Raw genomic sequence first — 25946 nt, forward strand, 5'->3', positions numbered from 1 at the left:
CCATTCGCAAGTTTGCGAGAACTTAGTTGCCTACCTAAAATAAAATTTTATGCGACAATTTTTAATAACCTTCCAACTAATCAAAGTAATATGTATACGTAATAGATACGTAAATCTCTCATTTAATTAAATTACCTTTACATTGAAACATGAAGCTTAGCAAAAACTTTTTAATCGAGGCTTCATTAGCAATCCATCCTCATCCCCCTCAAATTCCTATTAAGTAATTTTTCCTCTTCTTTCACTAACACTTTTCCAGAATTTTTCCTGCCACTAAGGAAGGTGGTAAGGCCACCAAAAATTATATTTTACTAAGAATTGTCCTATTTGTTCTTTAATTGCTTCTTGAGAATTTCACCAAACCTGATTTTTGCATGTACAATGAATAAAATGCTTCACTGTGATGGTTCAATACTCTGACCTCCACAACAACTTACCTTCACAGACACATTGCAAGAACTTGATGCTTCTCCACATTTATTTTTGGCACTAACCACATATATACCAGCATCTTTTGGAAAAGCTTCTGAGATAACTAGAGTTTCCTTTTTGCCATCAGAAGAAATCTGTAATCATTAAAATCAATACCAAAATTAAGGCTTCTTATATTGCTCCTATGATAAAAAATAAAATACTATGATATAAAAAATAGATTACCCTGACATCTCTTGTTTCCTTGATGACTTTTCCATTGTGCATCCATGTTAATTTAGGAGTAGGTAATCCTTTAACTTCACACTCTAACTTAAGCTTAAGTCCAGCCCGTGCCATTACATTAGATAAAGGAACAACAAATGATGGTGCCTCAGATGGCTCAATGGCTGTAAATGCAAGAATACATAAAAGATAAATAAATGAATATTTAACGCCTTCAAAAATCCAAAACTTGTACAGAAGTTGATTCATAAAATTTATGAAACTCCTCTGCATAAATTACTTGCATTATTTTTTCACCCAAGAACACTGAAATCATAAACTTAAATACATGACATGACAGGTATCATCCAACAATTTTCTGAATAGATTTAGAGAGTTAAATTATTTCACCATCCTTTAATACAATATGGAGTTAGGTCAAAAAAGAACACTGACAGTGAAAAACTAATTCAGAAGATATTGGAGCCATAAATTGATGAAACACATATTGCATATGCAGTACGTTATGAAGAGTGTGTGCTGAGAATTCCCCATACAATGTACAGGGAATTCTCCAATAAAACATCAACTCTCAACAACAAAACTTTGTGTGCTGCCTACTAATATTTACCGAAGTTACAATAAGACCCAGATAGCACAAGAGAGACTTTAGATGGAAATATTTTGGGTAAAACAAGAAGATGTTACCCTTTCCTGCTTTACCATGACTTGATAACCCATTTGCTCGGATCAAAGGGGCTGGTGATATGGGGGAGGGAGCACGAGAGGGTTCATGGTAGTTATATGTGGCCCCGTTGGCCCTAGGTATACCAGATCAAAGCCAGGGGTGATTACTGCTACAGCACAACTTTATCTAAAGCTCTCTAAGATAATCCAGGTCCTCAGGATATGTGAGGTACTCCTGCAGCTGTAGCATATTTTTGAGTCCACTCATTCCAGTACTTAGAGGTAAATAAATGCACTAATCATACTGCTCACGGTGGAATGATTAAGTAGATGTTTCAATGAAGGTCATGGTGACAAAAAAGGATTTTAAGAGAAGATCACATTTTAGCCGACTACCTCCACTGGTTCTTTTATTGTAATCAACAGGTAGCTCAGTCGTCGGTTAGGGAGAATTTAGGATTACATTTGATGAATTTTACCACCCTTTTATCAGTCTCTTCCGGGAAATTTAGAGGTAATAATTAGATATAACCTTTTTTGAGCTACCGGAGGTCTTTAGGTTAAAAGGGAATTTAAGCATTGAATCACTACATTAGTGAGTTGATTATGCAATCATCGAAGATCCATTAACAGTGGATGATTAAAAATCCAGTGTTTTAAAATATTACAATTATTAATCCCAGGTTGCTAGTAATCAGAAATTAAATTAAGACTAGATGTAACAAAATTACATACCTTCCACGGTCAGTTTTGCTTTACTCTCTTCACTTCCAACACAGTTGGTGGCTCGGCACCTATACTCTGCCTGATCATCAAGGAAAACTTCCTCAAAACGCAGGACTGCTTCACCATTGTTATAAGTTATAGCATAGTCAGGGCTAGAATCAATGCAAGTATCTCCCTTAAACCATTGTACAGTTGGTAATGGATTGCCAGAGACACTGCATTCTAGTTGGAAGGATGAACCCTCTTTAGCAGTGGAAGGAGCCAAGTTGCGTGTAAATAATGGAGGAGTCAGTTGATCTTGCATTTCAGCCTCTGTGAATTTCACAATTTATGCATTTCATTGCAGGGTAAGCACCAATTCAAACAAAAATAAATGCAATAGCAGTAGTCTCATCAGTGTGTTTGTTTATTCCAAATAAAACATTGATCGATATTTAACAGCTGAATTAAAGGGGAATGAATGACGATTATCTCCAAAACTTTATAAACCACAATGACTTGAAAGATGAAATTTTGATTACTTTGAAGCATAAATACAAATACAGAAAAACCTCTCTTAAGCGAAACTCAAGGGACCGAAATTTTGCCGTTTCGTTGATCGGGAGTTGGTTTCCCGGAGGTGATAAGCACGTTGCATCATCCTAGGGGCACGGAAATTGAAGCAAGTCTGCATGCGTTATCTTCATTCTACCTTCGCATACTTCAAAACAGTGCTGATTTCTTCAACTGCAATGCAAATCGCGGGCAATAGACCACATTTAGGAAGCCTCAGTTCGTATTATTCAATCACTTCGCATGCTTTTTAATCGGTTTTCAAAAATGTATGCAGCGTAGCTGTGAGTGCGAGGCCATCCCTTTATTCTCAATATTTGAAATAGAGTACATGTATTCGCGAAGTGTACACTGAAAAATTAAGAATTCGATAGATTTGACCATTACTAATATAAAGGTAAGGTAACAGCGCCAATTATAGCTTCATCATGAAATTTAGATTGCTCTACCGTAACGACGCGAGTTGCGACTTTCGTCGACCCATTAAAGTGCAGTGGGAGGCAGCATTTCTTTATAGTAGTCGAATCCAGAGTACTCCATTGCAATATTTGCGGTCGCGAGCTTCGTAAATAATTCATTCTACTAGCATCATTTCCATCGCATTCCGGATAGACAATTGCCGATAAGAAAACATCCTGTAAGGCCTTATGCAGGAGTTCTCGAAGTAAAATACGTCACGATTTTGAAAAATGAGTTTTCGAGAAATTATATTCTGCAACCCTCAGTTCACTGGCTTCGCGGATAACTAAATTTTAGTCTACTTTAGCAAACTCATCAAACGACCCTTCAATTTCCATGTCTTTTGAGAGACACTGCCAGGATTCACGGATTTCGTCATCACTCTCCATCGCGTGGTCGCAGTTGACTGCGAGCCGGATAGACAGCTGCCAATAAGAAAACAGCTTGAAAGGCCTCATGCATGAGTTCTTGAAGTAAAATAAGTCACGATGGTGATGCTGTTGACTGCAAACCCAGTTTTCGCAAAATAACTAAATATGGTGATAGGTGTGACACGCTTCCAAGCTTTGCAAAGCCGCTGCATTGCCTGCAAATTGGTCCTCTTCAATGTCGCCGATCCCTTACATCCATTCAACAAACCAAAAACTCCACTAAAATCCGACGGTAATGCCGCTTTGCTGCAGAAATGACCCCTCGGTCGAGAGGTTGCCACTTAGCTGGTCCAGTTGGGGGGAAGAAAATAGCGCGCACATTTCTTATTGTTAGTCCTATGTTGGGGCCCGTGCAGCGATCGAGGAAGAAATCTACTTTCCCCATGAGTGCATCAACTCCCGCCAACCACCGCTGAATTAATCCCACTGTCATTCATGAATTTTTGCTGCTACCACAGGGGTGAGGCATCACCCTCACCAGTGGCCCAGTCTAAACATAGCATGTTTAGACTACGCCAGTGGCGTAGCCAGGGGGAAGTCCGAGGGGTACAAAATATTCATTTCAAAAATGAAGTTTTTTCGATTATGAAAAAATTGGTTTAATACTCTCTATTAGTAGTACTAAGTTAGTACCCTGTTTTTCAAAAATCCCCCTCCCCCATGTTTTGCACCCCCCCCCCGAACGAAATTCCTGGATACACCACTGATTCTATCATTCTTAAAACAGCGGGGTTTCACGTACTTCCCCACTAAAAACGGAGGTAACTTCTCCGAGCCATCACTATTGGTGATTAGGAGTACTATAAAATGCTCTTAGCTCATTTTCCCCTGTGGTCCGCCTACTCCTTTAGAATATGGTCAGGAAGCAAATTATAAAAAAAAAACGATTCGTGAGCATTAAATATGTCCTTAGAACTGTTCCTATTCAGCTATCCATTCCCAACTTCTTGCTTGCTCCTGCAAGATGGGCCCTGAAATGGGGATCAGCTCTAGAAAGATAGTTGAAGACATTTGTCCATTGGCATTGGTAATGGAGCGTTTTCAGTTAGGCCCGTGGGACGCAGCATTAACAATTTCCGACCGTTATGCAAAAATTGTCCACAGTATTATGACCGAATGTTATACTAAATTGCGACTGTCGTCTTCTTCATGCAACAATCGATGGCCGTCGCAAACCTTTTCCTCTGGAGAAAATCAACACCGCTTCACATTACGTTAGGACATCGCTACAATTGTATGACAGAGACCGAACTTTAGTATAAAGCAATCAATTCAAGTAACGTCTAGATCAATGGGAAAATGTTGGCTTTCGTCTCTTAAGTGCAAATATTATTTAATCAAGATTGCGGCAAATGCAAAAGTTTCTCCTAGTTTTTAGATGATATTGAAATAAACAATGTGAATGAAACAAGAGTTACTACTGAGTCATATTCAAGATAATTAAGAGAGGCAAATTTTGGCTTTCATCTTCTAGCGTGCACATTGTATCTTCCGTAACTTAAAGAAATTATCCAAGATGGCGGCGAGTGAAAAAAAATGCGTCTCGGAATTTACCCGTTGTAAATCTGTAAAGTATCTTAAACAACCGTCAAAAGAATGCGATCGAAGTACATAGCTCTAAATAACAATATCTTTGAGCGTGTAAATATTGGGACATTGAGTTATTTACGAAAGTCAGCATTAATATTTTTCGCAATTCGCCGCGAGCTGCGAGTTAGGGTCGGTGGAAACACACCACAGAAGGCTATGGTTACGGTTAATAACGACGATTCTGATTGGCTTATTCAGTGGAAGTCCCTGATTGGCCCTCCAACGCTACGAATATTAAATTATTTATATGAAAATAAAAATTTAACTGGAAAAATTGGTTATTGAGAGGTGAATTTCACTCGATCGCGCCAAAATTTCATTTCATTGATCGGAAGTTTTCGTAAAAGAGGAGCTCCTTCATCGGGGTTTTTCACAACTGAGTTTACATTGGCAATTGGCCGAACCAATAGCATTTGTTCGTTGAACGGAGTTCTTCGTTTAGCAGGAGTTCGTTAAGGTGAGGTTTTACTGTATAACTTTAAATTCTAATAACAGCATCATTAAAATTAAGAGCAGCCGCTTTCTGCTATACACTTTTTCCAATGAAATTTTTCCATTTTTTATATTAAGTTCATCCAATTTCATTGTTTTCATACCACTTCTACATTTTGGCTTGAAATCTTTAATGTAATATGTTGCTGGGATAATTTAATGAGTAGAGAGCCTTTAGGTAGATTGGAAAGAAATTCTGTTGACTGTTTTTATGTTTCCCTTACTTACAAAACTAGATGCACACAGAAATTGCACTTTCCATTATAATTATTGCTGCCAGATAGAAATGACATTATGAACCTTGTTAATAAAAATGTATCATCATTCTTTCAAATTCCCTTCCCACAAGGTTCCATCAGACATATCATCAAATGGATTCCAACTTAATTATCGATTATTGATTTACATAAAAATAACTTCAGAGACCCTTTTTTCATATCAAATTGCTGCTTTCAGAGGGGCAGTGAGGAGTAATGATTTCAGTGCAATTACTCAGGAAATAGGATAGTTAGGATACTTGGTTCCATTTTTCTATGACAGTATGTGTATGATTACTAATCAGGCATCAGCAAATAAACAAAAAAACAAGCAGTTTATAAAATTACATTAGAAAAAAACAGCTTGGAGAGCATACCTTTCACAGAGAGCATTGCACTTGTTTCAGCCGTACCAGCAACATTTGTGGCTTTACAGGTGAATTTAGCCGAATCTTCAGCAAATGTCTCTTCAATTGTAAGAGAACAAACACCATCAACATAACTGGTATGGTAATCAGGATTACTCACAATTGAGATTCTATCTTTGTACCAAACAATTTCTGGAATTGGATCTCCAGTAACTCTGAAAAGTGAGAAAATCTGATTAAACCACCACATCAGTAAAAGAAAAACAAATTAAAATATTTCTTCAAGGCTGGTCCATTCAAATTTTCGCAAAGCTTTATAAGGGAATAAATCAAGACCTCTTAAAATACACAGTTATTGCAGAAAAATGTTACGTGCAAAGATGTGTAATCCAGATTTGACTGCATTTAGCAAAGGCTGTATAGGTAACAATAGCTTTTGAATTTATTTCAAATTTCCGCACTCATAAATAATTCAACTGTTCGCTATGTAAGGATTTGCCATGAGAAAAATTAAAACAAATATCTGCTTTGTGTTGTGTATGTAATTCATGAAAGTGCCATTACTTTTCCCTCATCTCATAAATTATTTCATTTACCCTGATTCAGACGAAAGCATGCATTTTTTGAAAATACAGCACTAATTTATGAAAAAATTTCACATAGTTTGTCAAATCATGAAGTGAAAAAATTTCACATGGTTTTGAGAGCCAAAATTGCTAGGCTACAGATGTACAGATTGAGGCCATTATATAGTAACTATGGTAAGCCATAGCTATAAGTGCCACGTATGGGCTAAAATTTGGCCAAAAGGCCATGGTTTCTGTGTTGACTGGGATTTTATCCAACATGCAGACGAAAATCCTCCAAAGCCAATGGGAAGTAGTTAAGATGCAAGTAAAACTAGCATAGCTTTTAACACAAGGACCTTGATACACATGAACAGTCAATTCTTGGGCTATTAGAGCCCATCACATGAAAATAACATGCCTAAACGGGAGTTAAAACACACTTACTTGCATTCCAAAGTAAGTCTCTCGCCTTCTTGAACACTGCGATCATGTAAGGCAAGAGTGAATGTTGGTGCTACAGGTTTTGGGGCTTCCACTTCAAGCACTTTGACGGCCTTTACTGGACTAGGAGATTTTTCCTTCACTTCTTCTGCAATCTCACGGGTTGAAGATGAGGTAACAGTTTCAATTTTGTGTATGTGAACCTACAAAAATATAAAATGCAATTTGCTTGATAAAAAAGCACATGGAAGTCTTCACTGTAAAATGTAAACATGCTAACACTTGTAATGACTGACAACAGGTTGCTTCTTCCATGGGGAAACAACTGAATTACTATGGAAATAAAAACAGTTACCTATCTTTAATTTCTGTATCAACAATAACAACCAAAAATAACAATTTTACAAAATAATAATAATCAGAGATGACATATCCAACAGCATTTATGAATTCAATAGTACCAATTTTGCTTATGAGTTACAAGTGGAAAAATTACGAAAAACCTTAAATAGACATTAAAATTGGAATAAATAAAGCAAGGCATATTAAAAGTTTTCCCCTGGAAACAGTGATTTTTAGCAAACTTATTCTTTAACTAGGTTTCAGATGGATTTCCTCTATTTATACAGGTCAGTGGCTTGTGATAATAAACACGAATTTTAGAGTATACATAATTTCTAAATGAAGCAATCATGTAGATTTTAAAAATCACATGATGTTTATTTAATCATTACAAAACTATTTGTTGCGCTGCTCATTAGATAGATAGGATAGATGGAAAATAGTTAAAGGTGGATGTATGAATGAAGGTGCTTTGAAGGAGGAATACTGGAACTATACAGACTATCCATAAGATAATGTGCATATATTCCTAATATCTACATGCATATTTCTTCCAACAAAAAAGTATAAAAAAATTTAAGATTCTTTTAAATATTTCTTCCACTGAAATATTATCTACATTTGGAAGTTTTCATTGCAAAAAAATCACTTGAGGAAAAGAAGAGGACATCCAACATCATTACTACTCAAATTATTACCATTTAAAAGGATTTTTGCCTTGAGAATAATTGATTTACTTATCACATCTGAATTCACTGAAACTGAGAAGTTAAGGTTGCATAGGTAATACAGAATATGTCATGGCTAATGTTGTGCAACAGACTGACATTTAATATGTAGCTTAAATTGGTGATAACCCACCAAACCACTGAATATGAACTCACTCTTACCTGCTCAATCAAACTTCTTTGAGCAATTGTGGCCTCTTGTATAGCTTTGGCTGCAGCCTCATTTAAAACCTTTGCAGCAGCCTCTGCAGCCTTTCTGGCTTCTTCAGCAGCAGCTGCAGCCGCACTAGCTGCAGCAGCTTCTGCCCTCGCTGCATACAAAGATGCATCCACTTCCTCTTGCTCCTAAAACATTATAACAGTTATGTAATTAGGAACAATATTTTATAATATTTACACATGCACACAAAATAAAACTCACTTATAGGCTCCCAGACTATTGGAACTGATTTTAACTATGTTTGAGGGACATAATCTGAATATGAAACCAGTTTTTCACAACTAAATGAAAAGTAAAACTAATACTGCTTTGAATGTACAGTTCATAGATTTGATATGATTTGATAAATGAGCATGAATCACATGTGAGCTCAAAATACAGTAAAGTTAGGTATAAATAGCTTCAATTTCACGAAAAGAATTACAATTAGGTGTACAAAAAACACAGCACGTCATATGAATAATTTAGTTATCTTATTAATAATTTTGCTGCCCTCTATTATTTCAGTATTAAATATGGTTATTTCAGCATGAACGACAAAAAAAATATCTATACACCCATGTCTCGTATAGTGCAAGGGATGCGTTCCTTGGGGTCTTTGCGCTATACGAATTTGCGTTATACGAGAGCGTTTTAACATTGAGAAGATAGGGATGCGTTCTTGGTAGCATAGGTCTTGGGTATTGAATTTCCTCTAAAACATATATATTCCCATAAATAGCCTTAGAAAACATTAATTATATAAATGTTTATAGTTTAAAACATCTTTAAAGATAGTATGCACGCATTTGAAGACTTTTATTCACGTTAAAAAAAATTCTTACGTCCTTTTGAAATTCCCTCCTGTCGTGCGGGTGGGCTAACATCTGCTATCTCAGGGGTTCGTAATGCATTGCCGGCAGTTGACGATTTTTCAAACCAGTCTAAAAACATCTGTTGTGTCACCCAGGCCCTTTTGTCGCTCATCGAAATGACAGGCAAATGCTACTTTGAATGCCATTTCATAGCTAGCGGAGTTTAAGAATGATAAATCATTTTAATTTGAAGTCCTCCGAGTCATTAGCAGCTACGTGAAACAGTCTTTAGATGCCTTGAAACCTAACCCAGGTTTTCCTTCCCTGAAAATGAATGAACGAGAATGCATTCTTTTCCCAAAGAATATCGTCTCGTCAACACTAAAAACTAGTTGAGGGGGAAGGGAGCCACTTTCAATCACAGCTTGGAGTTCATCAGAAAATGTTGTGGTGACTGCGCTATCAACACTTGCAGATTCACCTGATATCGCCGCACTGAAAATACCTGCTTGCCGTTTAAATTCTGGAACCAACCGGAGCTTTCACTAAATGTCTCGGAGCGATTACCACTCTCGTCTTTTTGCACTGATTCACTATGAACTTTCCGTATGTGTAGACCGCTTGGTTGAAGTTGGTGCGGCTGAGGTCACAGATGTTTTAAGTTCGTCTTTATTCAGAATAAGGCATCGTGCGTTTAAACTTCCGCGCAATATCGCTTTGACGTTCTCCATTTTCAAAGCAATTGACCTATATCAATTTCTCTTCTGGGTTTATGGTTTTTCTTGATAAATTCTTGATTTTTCTACCCGAATTCCTATTTTTTGCCATTTTATCTTGGTTTTTACTCTGCATGGCTCTATCGACATCACCTTCTACTGCTGAACTGTATTCTTGAGACGCAGAGGGCCTACGACTGCGGGGAGGGAACGAAGCTATTGTGTTTGAGACTCTACAGCGGACCCTCTTATATGTTGATGCTATTCATGCGCAACTCGGCCACCGCTCCATTTCTCCCTCGTGAATACCGATGACCTTGAAGGCTTTAGCGTAGACTCTCTACCTGGAAGTCAATCGCCCGATAACCTATGACGGCAAAAATTACGTCTCCACCATTATTGCTTAAAAAAACTCATTTCCACTAGCCCCACGCTTAATTAATGATCTAAATTAACTGTTATCATTCTGTTAAGGAGACGAGATAATTTAAATTACTTCGGTAGGCCGGCTATCTGGACCCAATGACGAGTAATACTTTTGGCCATTGCACAGCAATGGATTTCGATTAATATATAAACAAAAAAGAAGATTTGAGGCAAGCAATAATATTAATATGCGTAAAATGATAGAAATTTCGTGTGTACTTAGCGCAAGTTCACGTTTGATCACGAGAGCGTTTAAGATTTTTGATTAGGCTACACTGCATTGCAATGTTTCCCCGAGGAACGACTTTGCGCTATATCGAAATTGCGCTAATCGAAATTGCGCTATACGAGACATGGGTGTACATGAATATTAAAATTAAACATTGATTCCTGCTCATTTCATGGTTGCCTATCTTCTTTTAATACCTAAAAATCAATAATGACACACAATTAATGGAAGGCTTGAAACATTTTTAACAGATAAATTGAGTTTGTAGATGGTTTTTTGGTGCCTTGGCCAGTTCAAGTTTGAGATAACATTTCGATAGCTGCATTCACTTCTGTTATCTGTGGAGGTGGGAATTAGAGGGTGTGGTTGCCCCGCATTTTTCATAAGTTCTGTAGCAATTTACTTACAATAAGAAAACTGAAGAAGTATTAACTAAAAATAAAGAGGCCATAATTTTGCACCAAAATTCTTTCAATCACTGACAATTGCCCCCTTTTGAAGGCAATGGTCCCCATACTTTTACATTTTTTTTCTTCTATACATTTCCTGAATGATCCTGTCTTTTCCTAGAAGTATATTCAACGGCGTGATCATCCATTCCCCAGACATTTCACACTACTTTAGATTCTGTCCCTCCCTAAGTGAACTGCTTTGTGGCCAAATCTACACTGCCTTTGTTTGATTATTACTCTTACTCCTGGTTCCATTTTTTTCTTTTAATACCTATCTAATGCCTTCCTTTATTTAACATCCTTTCTTTCACCCTCACACAATTTCATTACTTTAAAAAAATAAGAACCTAACATTTTACAGAATAAATATTTTCTTGGCAAAAAGGAAGAAATTATGAGAAAGAAAATAAGAAAGGGCGGGAAATAATTGTTAAAATATAATGAAGTAATAATAAAAACTGAAAAATATTTATGCGAGAACCACTTTGATTGACAGCATTTCCCCCAAAAAGATAAGCAAGAAATCAACATTTCACCTTTTTCTGTAGCATTCTTTGCATCTCAGCTGCCTTCAAATTCTTTGCCAGGGTATTTAATTCATCACTAATGATGGTGAATGAGTCAAGCATTTCCTTGTTTTCCATCAATACCAGACTGACTTGTTTGGACTTTTCTTCTCCTAAAAAAAGGAAGATAGGTTTTACAACAAATGACACAAATATGAAATTATTTAATTTTAATTACAAAATGTCTATGACATTAGGTATATGCACATACTTCTTGAGGGTGTTTTGAAAAAAACACAGTAAACATAACTTGTTACCCTGATAAAAGTTTTCTAGCTAAGAATATCTAAACAAAAATTTAAAATTTCTTTTTCTCCTAATATTCTAGATAGATCACCCCAGACAAAAACAAGCACTCGCATGATATACCCTATTGGAAAAAAACTGCTCATTCAATTGAAAATTTGAATTGAATGTGCCAATTTTCCATAGAATTTCCTTACATTCAATTGCATTTTCATACATTCAATTGACATTTGTCACTTTTCCATTGAACGCTTCTTAATATTTCCAATAGGGTATAGGTAGGTATGATAACCAATCTTAGAAATTTAACTAACACAACAACAATGCCACAAAATCAGTGTTAGAAAGAAAGTATATTTCCAATGCTAACTTTAAAAATGATAATTTACCATATAGCTCAATGGCAAGTGCAGATATTTTCTTGATCCTTTCATCTTGTCTAATTTCTCCAGGTTTGAGAAACATTTCCACTTCATTTAATAGCTGTGTTGCTTCTTCTGGGCTTTTCACAGCGGTAGACTTCCTGGCTATAGTCACCAAAAGTTTACTTCCCTCTTTGAACCATTTTTCAGCCTAAAAAAATTAACAGTCATTTAAAGACAAAAACTAGCTAATTACCAAGGATAGATTAGAGATAACACCTATTGAAGCTGTTTACTACTATTACTTACCAAATATTGCATCCATTATTCATATATGAAGCATGAAACATAACATATTTACAGTAAAAGTGAACCACTTCAAGCAGTAAAAAGGCTACTAAGAAATACTAGGAAATTTGGTAAGACTCCAAAATTATCAATCCATCCAATGTCGAAGCAAGATATGACATTAAAACACAACATTCAGCAACAAAAAAATATACAAAATGCTACACACCTCTTCCACCAAAGTGAAATATTCAATGCTAAGATTGATCAATCTTCGACTCTCAACGACCTGTGAGTGGAATGCCGACCATCTAGCTTGCAGCTGAGACAATTCCCTGTGAATATGACTCTCGGTGAATGAGTCATCTAAATCATCAAGATTTCCATGGCGAGTTCCAGTTCCAGCATGCTCTCCAGTGGTTATGAAAGTTCTGATTCTCTGCTCCAGCACCTGTAGGTAATGATAAAATTATAAGAGAGTTGAATATAATGGCAAATTATTGGTACACACTGTACACATATTAAACAAGTCCTGGGCTACATTTTAAAAACCAAGTTCATAAATACAGTGCAACCTCGATAAAACGACACCCCACGGTGCACCAATAAACACTCGCTATAGCGAATTGTCGCTTTACCGGAGGTGGTGCAAATAATAGCCAATATACCTCATATTACTCCTTTATTTTTATTTTATCGCTTAGACGTGTTTGGTGTTTTTTTGGCCATGGTGTGTTCCATCAAATGCTTCCTATTCACACAACTCACGGACGTGCGGGTATGCTGCCGTCTGCTTTCTGCCGCCCGAGGAACAAAAGAAGATCAAGCATTCGCAAATGCTAATGCCACAATATTTTCACCAAAATTAACTACTTATTTATCGAACGACAGTTTACCACATAAATTTGAGACTGAGCACTCCATTAACTTCATTTCTAACAGATCGCTAGCAATTACAGAGATTAAGGAGTCTTGGTGTAAGTTTTTCCGGCGGTGAAACCCTCGCTATGGCGAGAGCCAACACCAAAAGGGCCTCGTAAAAACAAAATTTTTAACATGCTTATAATAGGATCAATTGACGGTGCATCGGCTATCTCTCGTAATAGCGGGGGTCTCGCTATAGCCCGTACTCGCTTTAACGAGGTTCCACTGTACTCAATTATATTATGTCAAGATCAATGTCTCAGCAACTACCCATGAAAATTTTCATATTTTCCAAAAGTAATTAGTAAAATAAAATTGGTGAAGTTCACAAATGATATCAAACACTTCAACTTCCATTAGCTCCAAAAATATTTTTAACTGTAATTAAACCTGATCTGATAAACTGGATATTAATCAATAAATCTGAAGAGGTAGGTTTGTGTTTCTTTTCCGCAAAAAAACCTAATGCCTAATTTTTTTAACCAATCAGGAGATATTTAACCAAAATGTATCAAATTTCATCCAGTATGTGTCATGGAACTTCTCTTTGCTAATTTTACCATTTGGTTGTAGGGATAACAGTATTTAAGAATGGGGAAAATTTATGTTCAAACGTCAAGGTTGCATATTACTGAAGGCAAAGATTTTCATGAATAAAATCGTAAAATTTAATCAAATAAAACTGTCGATTTCTGTTTATTAGACGAATGACAATGGTATGGAAAAGTCTTTCATGTTATTAATTGTTTCAAGTATGCTAATCTTCATCCGAAAAAAAAGATGCTGGAAAATTCAAAGAAAAATGTAATAACATGGATAAACAACAAAAACCTTCAGGCTGGTCAAAAGTTTACTGCATTATTTGAAGTCAACGTCAAAGCCTACTCAGTTGCATTTTAAAAATACTAATACATCTGATAATTCATATTAAATTAAATTTGATAATTTTTTTACTTTTAAAATTATTTAAAGTTTAAAAGGATTCATGCAGTACCTACCTCAATAGTTCTCTCAAAATAAACAAATGCAAGAGAGGTTGCTTGTGCTGTGGCCAGAGATTCTCCATATTGCCCACGGATGGCTGAAAGCTGTCTTCCCAAGTCACTCAATTGGGAATTGATCTGCTTCAGGTCACAGTCAAATTGACACCGTTGAAGGCTCTGCTCCAACTGAGCTCTTCTCTCAGCCCATGCCGCTTCCCAAGCTGCACGCTTGCCCCCCAGAAGTTGCATGACTTTCTCTGCATCCTTCTTGCCTGGCTCAAAAGGTTCCTAAAGGGAAGCAGAAGTTGACATCTCAGTAATGAATTTAACAATGGCATAACATGGGTGGATTTAAGGAGGTTCTATCGTGACTGCATGACTCAAAACCATTACTTTTTTTTTTAAGTACATATAGCTAAATATTTCATAGATAACATAAGTTAATGTTATAACCAAAATTATGGTAGGTGCACAAAATATAGGAAATTCATAGTGTATATCTAAAAACTTATAGATTTACCTACAGTTGAAGTTGACAGAGATACCATAGTAATTCAACCTACATATTTTGGTCCCGATTTCAGCAATAATTTGCTAATCTATACATATATATATATATAAAACTAAGACAAAAATTGAGTTAATTACACCATTTATAACTCGAAAATAGCAGTACAGATTTTACAGAGAAGCATTCTTTATAAGTAAGAGCAACTAACTCATCAGACTTGAATGATAACCGAAGATGATTTACATTTTTTTGTCCATTTTCTTCACTGGCACAAAAGAACATGGTTGATATATTCAAATAATTTATGATATCTACCTGCTGATATATCCTCTTTATTATTTGTTCACTCTCTGCTTGAGTGAATTTAAATAACTCGAGGACTGCCTGTCTGGATGCTTCGTGTTCTTTAAGTTGAAATTCAGCTTCGGCCAGATCCCTGGGCATAAGACTGCTTCGATACTGAGACTGCAAATTCTCAATTGTTCGGTCAAGCTGCAAGAAAAGTGGTATGAAATTATTTCTTATTATCAAACAAAACACAATGATAAATAAAATCCATTCTCCAATGGTTTGTTTATATAACTGATTTTTTATTAATGTTCCTACCTCGGACATATTCCTGAAGAATGCAATGAGCATTTGCACCAATATCTGATATTCAGTGCAAATCATTTGGAATTTTTGGTGCAACTCCATGAGATTTTTTATGACTTGATCCTTCTGTACTTCTGTATCTCCTGCAAGGGTAAATGCAAAGTTTTAAACGCGGAAGTGTATTACAAATGTACTTAGTGTCTATGGGGTGCTAGATATCTCTCAAGCTAGATAGCTTCAACTCCCTCCCAAAACTCAATGACAGACCAGTTTCTTTGAATTAGAAATTATCCACAAATCAACTTTCCCTCTCTCAGTAACAATCTTTTATAGTGAAACAACTACGCAGTTACCCTTATTTTTGCTTCATTAAACCAACTTTTTATCAACTTGAGACAAATAAAAACACTTATAACATGGAAAAATGCACAAATGCATTGCTTTCTGCATTGTAACCAAAAATAAAATAAGTACCATCTGAATTTCAAAATTTTTAGCACAATTTTTCCAAAAATTCACAGAAAATTTCTCAAAACGCATATGATATTAACCTGGTACCACTGCTACTTAATAGCATCCCACATACTACTTGAATACATATTTCAGTCTGAAAAATGAGAATGACTGCTTGTTTAAAACATTTCTGACCACCTCTGCCACTCACAAAGTTGACTATTATTTAAAAGCTGATATATTCATAACTATTCACCGGTTATACTAATACTTTGTTACCCACAGTGGCGGATACAGATGGGGGGCACAAGGGGCACGCCCCCCCCTTGCGGGTCCACCCGTATTGCCGAACATTGCAAAACCACAATTGTAACTTTTTTATATCATAAGATGGCATTGTCTTTTACATGTTTATAATCACTTAAAATAAAATTTTCTAATACTTTGCCTGTGACTTGATCATCTCTTATTATGATAAGAGTAAAGACAACTCAAGATACGTTGCACCCCCCCTTGATTTTTTTCTGTATCCGCCACTGGTTACCCATTGCATGGGTTGAATTATCTCACAATAGTCGCATGTCTTCTCTCTATATTAGTACTTCTCATGGCTAATATTAATTGTACATGTCCCATTTCCACTTTTACTCATTATGTGTTTAAATAATTTATTTTCCTAATTTTATTTTCGTATAACCAAAAAAGAATTTTCAAGACCCAGCATTTTCGACGACTCATTCTGCACAAAAAAAACTCCAGAAAACACCCATGTATACCTTTTTCAACACATTTTATACATGTTTTCAAAAATGCACACTATGGTTAAAAATTTAAATATTTATTACAAAGATCAAAAGATCAACAAAAGACCACAAACCTCTTAAAGTGAGAGCTTCAATTGTTTTCACCCTGAGTTCAATTTCAGATTGGGCACGTTTAACTTCTGGAATGAAAGTCTGTAGTCTTTCTTCAAGTTCACGAACAATCGTTCTAGATGAGGAGCTCTGTCCCTGGAGTACTGGATAAAACTGTAATTCCAGTTTTGAAACCCATTCTAAAGTCTGTAAATAAAAGAGGAAGAAGATATTAGAGGATGGTATACCTTTGTCTTCTCCATAGCTGACTTAAAAAGACAGGATGTGGTTCAAGTATTAAAGAAAAATAAAAATTTAATGGCTAAAAAATACAGAAAATTTAAGTTGATACTACTCTAAAATTGATTATTTTCAGCTATTATAAATAAAAATTTTATGATGCACATCAGAAATATTCAAAAACACCATGAAGATAATATTAAGGACACTAAAAAGCCATCAATTATAGATATTATATAGTTTGAAGCAATACAAAACCAAAAATACCATGCCTTCAAATCAAATGACAGTTTAACACAGCATTTTAATGACTGTCAAAGTAATTTGCATTCTGGTTCTCCAAGCACACATTAAAAAAAAAAAATCAAGCTAACATGGATTAAAAAATTTGATACCTTGCCACTTTCTGCCATTGTCTTCTCCCACTGAACCTGAAATTCCCTCTGAATGGTTATGCGCTGTTGCCAAGCCTCCCAAGCTTCGTTGACCATAAGCTGGCGGGACCCTAGGTGCTCCAAGATGGTTTGAACACACAAGCAAGCTCGTTTGATATCCAGATAGGGATCCGTTGCCTGAGAATAGAAATTGGCAATGAGCCAATATGGTGGAGGATGAGAGTGAAGGAAAATGTGAGAAAAAATGAGTTTGGGAAGAGCATGGGAATATGTGGGTGGAAGTTATATAGGACAGATGGGCCATAAGACATAGGAGGGAGGGATACAGGGGAGGGTACAGATATAGATAGGGGTTAAGATGGTAGAGATGAAAGAAAGATTAACAGCGTATGGAGGGAAGAGATGGGTTCGAAGGAAATGGACAGAGGAAAAATAGTGAGGTAAGAGAGAAAATATAATTCCAGATAATAATTTAAATCTGAGAGAAGAGTCAGGATGTAAATGAAATTTTTGGCAATTTGAATCAGAAGGTGAAAAAGAGGAAGTTAAATTTAGACTCTACCAATCTTCAATCATTACCTAAGGAAATATTGACTGCAGGAGGATTCTTATTTTACACAGTCCAATAATTAACTTTTAGACAGCTATCAAGCTACCGAGTTTTGCTGGTAGGATGGTAACGTCTTGATCAATGACTAATTAAAGTATTTGTTCACAAACAAAGTTACTATTTTGGATTTATTTAATTTATAATTTCAACCAGACCAATGCAAGAGTTAATACGAGGATTCAAAAAAATTAAGCATTACTTATAAAGAGCCCCTAGATCAAAATTAACTCTTAGCCTTATTATTAATATTTAACATCAAAGAAGAAAATGATTACCAAGACAGCACAATGAATTACTATGACTGAAGTATGTATGTTGTATGTACTGAATTTTAACCAAGTGAGATGAAGTTCTTCTCAAAACATAATTTAGGATGGTGTTTGTGCCATAGGGAGTTCTATGCTTTAATCGCCACTTGCTTGCTACGTTGTTTGTTGGGTGCACGTGTGGGCGATAGTTTAATTGTTAAAAGTTATTGTTTTCATGGCTGTTGGCCATGAACGTGGGAGTTATGAATGTGTCATCAAGTTGGAAGCCGACGCTGCCTGAGGAAGCCATCGACGGGAGCCTGACACTCAGGTGAGTGGTGATTTTGGATGGGGTGGTACTCCCGGTGCATTTAAAAAAATACAGTCCACTTTTAATACTCTTGTGTTGTGCACACAGATGGAAAAGGATTATGTAATACATGATGTCTAATATGGACGGAAACAAATATCTTCAGCACATTTTAAGGCATCATATATGTATTGAACTACTTCTCCTACTGAGGTTCTCCCTGAGCTTCTTAAAGTATTCTATGTGATCTTAAGGATGGAGAAAAGACAAAATTGACCCATTCTCCTGTCTGCCTCTAGATGACTCAGCCAAAATATAATAAGATTGAACAAAATGCATGCATGCAAGGGCGGATCCAGGATTTTTTTCTCGGGTGGGTCTGACAGGCAAACGGTCTTCTCATATTTGGGATTAAAAACTACATGCAACATTTACTCTATGACATATACCCGTATTTTAATATAAAAGTTATTAATAATTAAATATTTATAACTTGTATATTACAATATAAAATTAATTGATGTTTCCATTAAAAATCTTGTATACTCTTTATGCATCTGAGTGGGGCACGTGCTCCCATCCCCTCCACTCCTAAATCCACATATGCATACATGCAACAGAGATAGAAAGCCTTGAATAACAGACCATTTCTAGAGAGGCAAATTCGGGAATGAGAGAAAACTTGATACCACACTTGCAGTAATTGACGTCTCATCTTTCAGGACCCCAGTCTCAAGGTTCAATTTTGATATTCAAGTCCAAGGAAAGAAATATAACTTAAGGAAATAAATGATTGATATGACACAAAGATTCCATTGCCTTGAAGAAGTCTTCAGCAGTGGAGTTGAAACTGCAGGCATATACTTTCTAACTATGGTGTGGGTTTGCCCATTAAAACATCGCTGGACAACAAGCCTCACGATTAACACAATTTAAATAGTATTCCCACAACAAGGTGATTAGTGATGGAAAAATTTTGGTCAAAATTGATCTGTCGAGCAATCGACTTTTAAATCAAAAGCTTGACTTTTCAGCATAAATCAAAGTTTGAACTGAAGATAGATTAATAAAAAAAGTTGGTGATCAATTTTATTTGAATACAGTTTGTACTAAAACAGGTTTCCTATATTATCAAAAAAAAACACTCAAATACTTGCATTATCAGAGGCCAATAGTGATGCTGCTGATATCACACAAATTGGTCAAGATCAAAGTCCAAAAATCGACTTTTGATTGAAACACTAATACCAAGGATCGATCTCGATTTCCTCTGGCATTTAAAAACTCGATTTTCGATTTTAATCGAAATAGGTTTTCCCACCACTATAGGTGATCTGGCCAATAATTGCAAGCCTTATGCTGTGTGAAATATAAGGGCTAAAACTTCTGTCAGGTCAAAAGGAATTTCACGTTAGAAATAATTCACTCTCTATACTTTCATAATTATTTTGACATTATTATATACTTATAGCTCCCTTTCGGCCAAATTAAGTGAAGGCAAAGTTTTATCCAATATTTACCTCCCTACAGCTGCAGTAATATAAACAAAGAAAATTGAAACAGATCTGTGGATTGGACCACACTGCTTATGACCATACTAACAAGCAACATGCCAGCCATCCACTAAAAAATTCATTACCTTTTCAGCATCCTGCAAGAAATTTTTGCCTGTGTTTGATAGCTGTAGGAATAGTTGCTGAATAGAAAGCCATCTTTGTTCAGCATCCATTTCATCTCCATTTCCTTCTCTTCTCTGCTGCTTCTCTCTAAATCCCTCTTCAGCAGAATCTATTTCCTTGGTCAGTCTAGTAGCTAATGAATGGAAGGCAACATATGGTGTGCATAAATCAATCCTTGATTCAAGTCGAGATCGCAAATCTACCCATTGCAGTCGAAGAGCAGATGCCTTGCATGAAATATCAGTCCTCTGTTCTCCATCCAGCCACTCCAGAATAGGAGGTAGAGTTGAAAGTAATCCTTCAATTTCAGTGCCTTTCAACTGGATTCAATAAAAAGGAAGAAGGAAAGAGTTTTCATCAGACAAAACCTTGAAAAATGACAGAACAGCAGCATTCAGTAACGCACAAAGAGACAAAAATGCTTAAATGTCTCCATTAAACTTACATTCAAGTCATTTAGTAACTTTTGGTGCAATTCAAGAAAATCTTGTGCCATTGGATACACACTTCCCATATCCTGGTGACCCTGAAGGAAGGCTTCAGCTATGCTAACAAGCCATGAATACAACTGTTATGAAAAAGAAAATATTAAATATTACCACATGGATGAATGACTAATGCAGAGAAATCATCAAAATACGCTTTACAGAATCAATTTATCCAATTTTCTAACTACACAGCTACTCAGGAAAGAAGATTCCTTTTTTTTTAGCTTCTGGATATGCATGAATCTTTTTCTGAAGCTGCCGATTGATTCACCAATTTAAATGAGCGAACTATGTATTCATCGAATCTTTTAACAGGAAGAATCACAGGCAATATTTTTCTAAATCATCACTTCTGTTTCATATACAAAGCAGTACATAGTAGCTGATTCACTGTACCAAGTTAAATGAGAAAACTAATATTTGACTCGCTGGATTTTTTTTAGAGTAATGGATGCTATTTCTGTTTAGAACATCCCAGTTCCAAACAAATGTGGCTGTTAATGTTACATTCATTCCACAAATTCATAGATGTTTCAAAAGAGGGAGTAAATATAAACAGCATTAGCTTAAACCTCAGTGCCAGCAATTAAAACTTCATGTAGACAGTAACAAAAGGGTTACAAAAATTTGTTGGAAATAGATCATTGGTGGAAACAAATATTCAGTTGACCTTAATGAAGAGCACAACCACTGATTATGATCTTAAGGTGTTGTGCTCCTGTAATGTAAAAGTATCCAGTATCAAATGAGGAGAAGGTTTGTAAACCAATGTATTGGACAGGTTAAAGATATTTAATATATACTGCATATGTCATATTAAATGTATATTATGATTTGCAGTCATATTTCCATTATTATTATATGCTCATTGAATTTTATCACTTGGTTTTCTGTAGTTCAATACTTTTAACTTTTATTTAATATAAATCAATAGTAACTGAATTTTTTTGCATTACTATTTCAAAGGAAGCATGATGAAGAGTATGGTAAATTTTTACATAAAATTACTATACCCCAGCTGACACAGCCCACACTACATTTATACGCAAAGCATATGCAAGGTGGATGTGCTATGCATCAATTTTCCATTTCTCTTACCTCATTTTGCCTTTCCAAAAAGAGAGTTAATGCTTGAGTTAGGCGAATATTTTCTTCTTTATGTGCAGTACACATGTTGCCCAATCGAATTTTCCTGTTTTCCAATTCTTCTATCACTTTTTTGACTCCCTGAGAAAGAAGTGAAAATAAATTTGAATGGATTGAACAAGCACAATGAACACAAACATTATTGTGATTTGTGTTTAATATTCAGATTTAATCACATGCACTGCCCAAAAAATATTTTCCCTCTACAGAAAATTTACTTGGTCACTCAATCACAAGTTTCCAATTTGTGCTGTAATGACCATTCATATTTTCCTTTGAATAATTTTCTGCTTTTCAATTAGTCTGATTAGTTTTTCTAGTTGGGTGGGTCCCCAGTCAGCCGGTCAATCAAAATTTCCATGACAAGAGGCTCTCAGGCAGGGTAGGATCCAAGAAATCCCGCCGCTCGCACCATGATTTATTCTTTTATGGAATATGCAACATAGCAGACAATCACCGATTTTATCATTACCCTCATTAAATACTGATTAAACTGGTTTTATGATCAACCTTTTATGACTAACTTTAATTATTTCATATACATATTTTGAGAGCCATTCAAAACCACAGAAATTCAAACAAAAAAGGATGATAGAAGGCATATTGTTATGCCCTCATTCTTGCAGCTACTTCATCCTAATCCACTCTCTGTCTCGAGAAGGGTCGTTTATTGCCCTGAAGGAATGTACGGATAGTGGGTGCAAAATTGTCATTTCCTCAGAGGCACACTATTCAGAATAAGTTCTGCCTTTCTCAGTACCCGTTTAAAGATGGCCGTGATAAGATTATTCTGAATGTTACCACTATCGCCCAATTCTAGACTAAATCTCAAGATCAAGTAAAAATTACATGATAAGCGTTCCAATCAGTTCCCCTCAATCACACATGTCGCAGATAAGTTCAGAAAGACTGACTAGATACACACCTGAGTTCCTCTGCTCCCCCTATTTCCAATTTCACGCAGCAATTCATTTCCTTCTTGAATTGGAGCTTCAACAACATCATCTAAAGCTTTAGAAACCTGTGAATGTAGCGATGCCAACTGCGAATTACTTATGCCATATCCTTTAGGCATTGTGCACAACTGAACTTCTAACTGGTCAAGTTTTGTTTGAGCCTGAAATAAACAAAACACATAGATGCATCTTTAACAATGCATTGATTATGATCGGAGGATAGAATTTTTTCAAAAATAAATACCAACACAGGGTTTCATCATTTAAAAATGTGAAATGCCTGCTGCATATGACTAGCTAATTATGAAAAATGGTAACTACTGATACATTTCACAAGGCTAAGTTTTATGCTAAGTCGGTGGCAATTAGTAATCACATGTCAAATGTGCTTTCTTAGTGGAGTATAGCCCAAAAATGCAATTTTTTCATCAATTTATTTACTAATTCATGTGAAAAGTGAGAATTATCACATGGATGTAATTACATATTTACAATTTAATATACAAATAATTCAAATTAAAATAGTTACAATGACAGTGACACAGCATATTAATTGATGCACTCTGTTGCTCATGGATGATCAATACAAAGTCCACATACAGTCTACAGTTAACATGTGAAGCTAGATTCATTTGTAAAATGAAATATTTAAGTATTTACCAGTATAAACCACATCCGTCCAGCCTATGCTGATATATTATTAAAGCCATCAAGAAAAATTCCAGGCTCGGATTCCTTTGCTGGTAGCAAAAAGTTGTTTACATATATGTTTATTCACGAAAAAGCTCTAATCAATTGCACAAAATAGAATATTAATATTACATGATAGCCATAAATCTAATCAAAATTACTCACCGCCTGAGCAGATCTGAAAAATGTAATAGCCTTCATCAGCAATGCAGTTCGCTGATCAACAAGTTCGCCAAAATCTGTACAACCAGCAAGAACAGCATATGCTCTAGATGTTGCACGTCTCTCTCCAGATGACTGACCTCCTGGAGCAGGGCCACTACTGACAAGATGTTCAGTGGCTTTTGTGATTTTTAAAGCTTTGTCCCTAAGCTCCTGAATGAACAAAAACACAAATGTGATCATCAAATGTTAATACAATTTCATCTAGGCAATTTCAAAAATTTCTTCGAAGATTAAGTATAAATTATTAACCTTCACCAAAGGGAAGAAATATTTACCCCTGAAATATGTTCCACTTTCTTGTGCTCATGAAGTAAAAGCTCAGCTGAGGATGATGAATCACCAAGGGGAAGGTCGTACACATTGCCTTCCTTTTGGAGGAAATTGACCTCTTTGGCTTGGTATAAAGCCTTCTCCAATGCTGTTAAATCACTGGCCAGTAGAGAAAGGGCCAGCTGTCGTTCCAAGTTTGACCTGTAGTTTCTCCATGCTCCATCTAAAGACTGCCTTTGGTCATGGAGTGATTCCAACCAATGCTCCACCTGGGATACAGCTGAAAAATAGTCTTAATGTAACCTTCCTGCATTATAAATTATGACTATGAATTAAATATTGAATTTTTAGCATCCCAGAGTAACCATATAAGTATGAATTTACTTGAAGTTTAATTACTTACTATCTAACACGCTTATTGTCTGCTGAAGTTAGAATATACATACAGTAAACTCTTGATTTTACGAAGCAGGATTTTACGAAGTTTTCGATTATACGAAGTGATATTGCGGTCCCGGTGAAAAGCCTATGCTAAATACATGGCGCTATTCGATTATACGAAGTTTCGATTATACGAAATTTTTTGAATTTACGAACCTCAGCTCGGTCCCTAGGAGCAAATGGCATTCGTTTATACGAACTACGGCGAAAAATTTGTCAACAAAACTAGTTACGCCGGCGTAAGTAGCTAAAAAATCAGCGCTTCCAACTGTGGTCCATCAAAAGTGCGAAATCGTAAATGATAATGCAACTTCGGAGAGAAATGGGTCGCCAAAAACCTCACTGTGGGAATTTAGGGGGAGTAGGAGTTCAGTTAAAATATCGCGGCTGATATTATGCCCCTATTTACGTGCCTGTTCGTAAACATAGCATCGACAATAATTCGTAGTTTAACATGTCAGGAAGGTCGCGCGGAGTATTTCGTACACACCTAATTAACCCTTTGCACTGCTGTGAACGTACTTCGAAGACTACTTGACTACTTTTCGCCGAAGCACTTCGAAGGGTCCCTAATCCGGGACCCTTTCCTCGACGAGCTCACCCTCGCTGGCCCCTGAAACTGGGCTATTTTTTAATGCATTACCTGACGCAACCCTGGGTTTCAAAGGGCAAAGGTACCATGGGGGGAAAAAGAGTGAAGTGCGTGTTACTGTGGGGCTGTGCGTCAACCAAACGGGCACGGACAAAATAAGCCCGTTGTCATTGGGAAATTTGAAAGGCCACGGTGCTTAAAACATGTAAAATTGGAAGCCCTCCCCGTTTTTTACCATGCAAATAAAAACAGCTGGATGACCCGAGAAATTTTACAGCAAACGGTTATACGTCTACAGAGAAAAATTGCTGGAGAGAACAGCAAAATTGTTTTAATAATGGATAATGCCACCGTTCATAAATACGTGGAAGATCTAAAATTGGCTAATGTTCGAGTCCTCTTTTTACCCCCGAACTCGACTAGCAAGTCCCAGCCCTTGGACCAAGGCATTATCCAGGATTTTTAAGTCCTATACCGGAAGAAGCTTGAGCGGTATTACTTGCGATGGATCGGTATGTATACATTCATCTATTTTGCTCATGTGCGTTTGGATATCGATTTAGATATTTTTATTCATGATTATCATTCTTTCAAATCTATTTGCTACTTATATAAATGGGAACAGAAATTAATAACATCCCGAAATGGACGTTGATACATGCAATCCGCGCCATAATATCTTTTCGTGTATATATTGGCCTTTGTGAATGAACAACTTAAATATCTTAAGTACTGGGCTCTATTTACCGCCAATTTATAT

The 25946-nt window shown here is 36.1% G+C and overlaps 1 protein-coding gene across 5 annotated transcripts in view; it reads right to left on the minus strand.

The window, feature by feature from the left end:
- Positions 1–25946, minus strand: part of LOC124167698 (titin) — a 290842-nt gene that overhangs the window by 64114 nt on the left and 200782 nt on the right. For all 5 annotated transcript variants that reach the window (XM_046545725.1, XM_046545709.1, XM_046545700.1 and 2 more), the window contains 20 exons: positions 24159–24433; positions 23824–24033; positions 22938–23129; positions 21965–22093; positions 20824–20946; positions 20339–20698; positions 17532–17708; positions 16920–17103; positions 15602–15732; positions 15311–15487; positions 14500–14772; positions 12807–13028; positions 12317–12500; positions 11652–11794; positions 8441–8623; positions 7212–7411; positions 6208–6413; positions 2059–2361; positions 658–821; positions 438–566 (listed from right to left, as the gene is read on the minus strand). In XM_046545725.1, coding sequence (XP_046401681.1) covers positions 438–566; positions 658–821; positions 2059–2361; positions 6208–6413; positions 7212–7411; positions 8441–8623; positions 11652–11794; positions 12317–12500; positions 12807–13028; positions 14500–14772; positions 15311–15487; positions 15602–15732; positions 16920–17103; positions 17532–17708; positions 20339–20698; positions 20824–20946; positions 21965–22093; positions 22938–23129; positions 23824–24033; positions 24159–24433 — 3965 coding nt within the window. The remainder of the gene's footprint in view (positions 1–437; positions 567–657; positions 822–2058; positions 2362–6207; positions 6414–7211; positions 7412–8440; positions 8624–11651; positions 11795–12316; positions 12501–12806; positions 13029–14499; positions 14773–15310; positions 15488–15601; positions 15733–16919; positions 17104–17531; positions 17709–20338; positions 20699–20823; positions 20947–21964; positions 22094–22937; positions 23130–23823; positions 24034–24158; positions 24434–25946) is intronic.

Source organism: Ischnura elegans, chromosome 1 (genome assembly GCF_921293095.1).
Source record: "Ischnura elegans chromosome 1, ioIscEleg1.1, whole genome shotgun sequence".
Taxonomy (NCBI): Eukaryota; Metazoa; Arthropoda; class Insecta; order Odonata; family Coenagrionidae; genus Ischnura; species Ischnura elegans.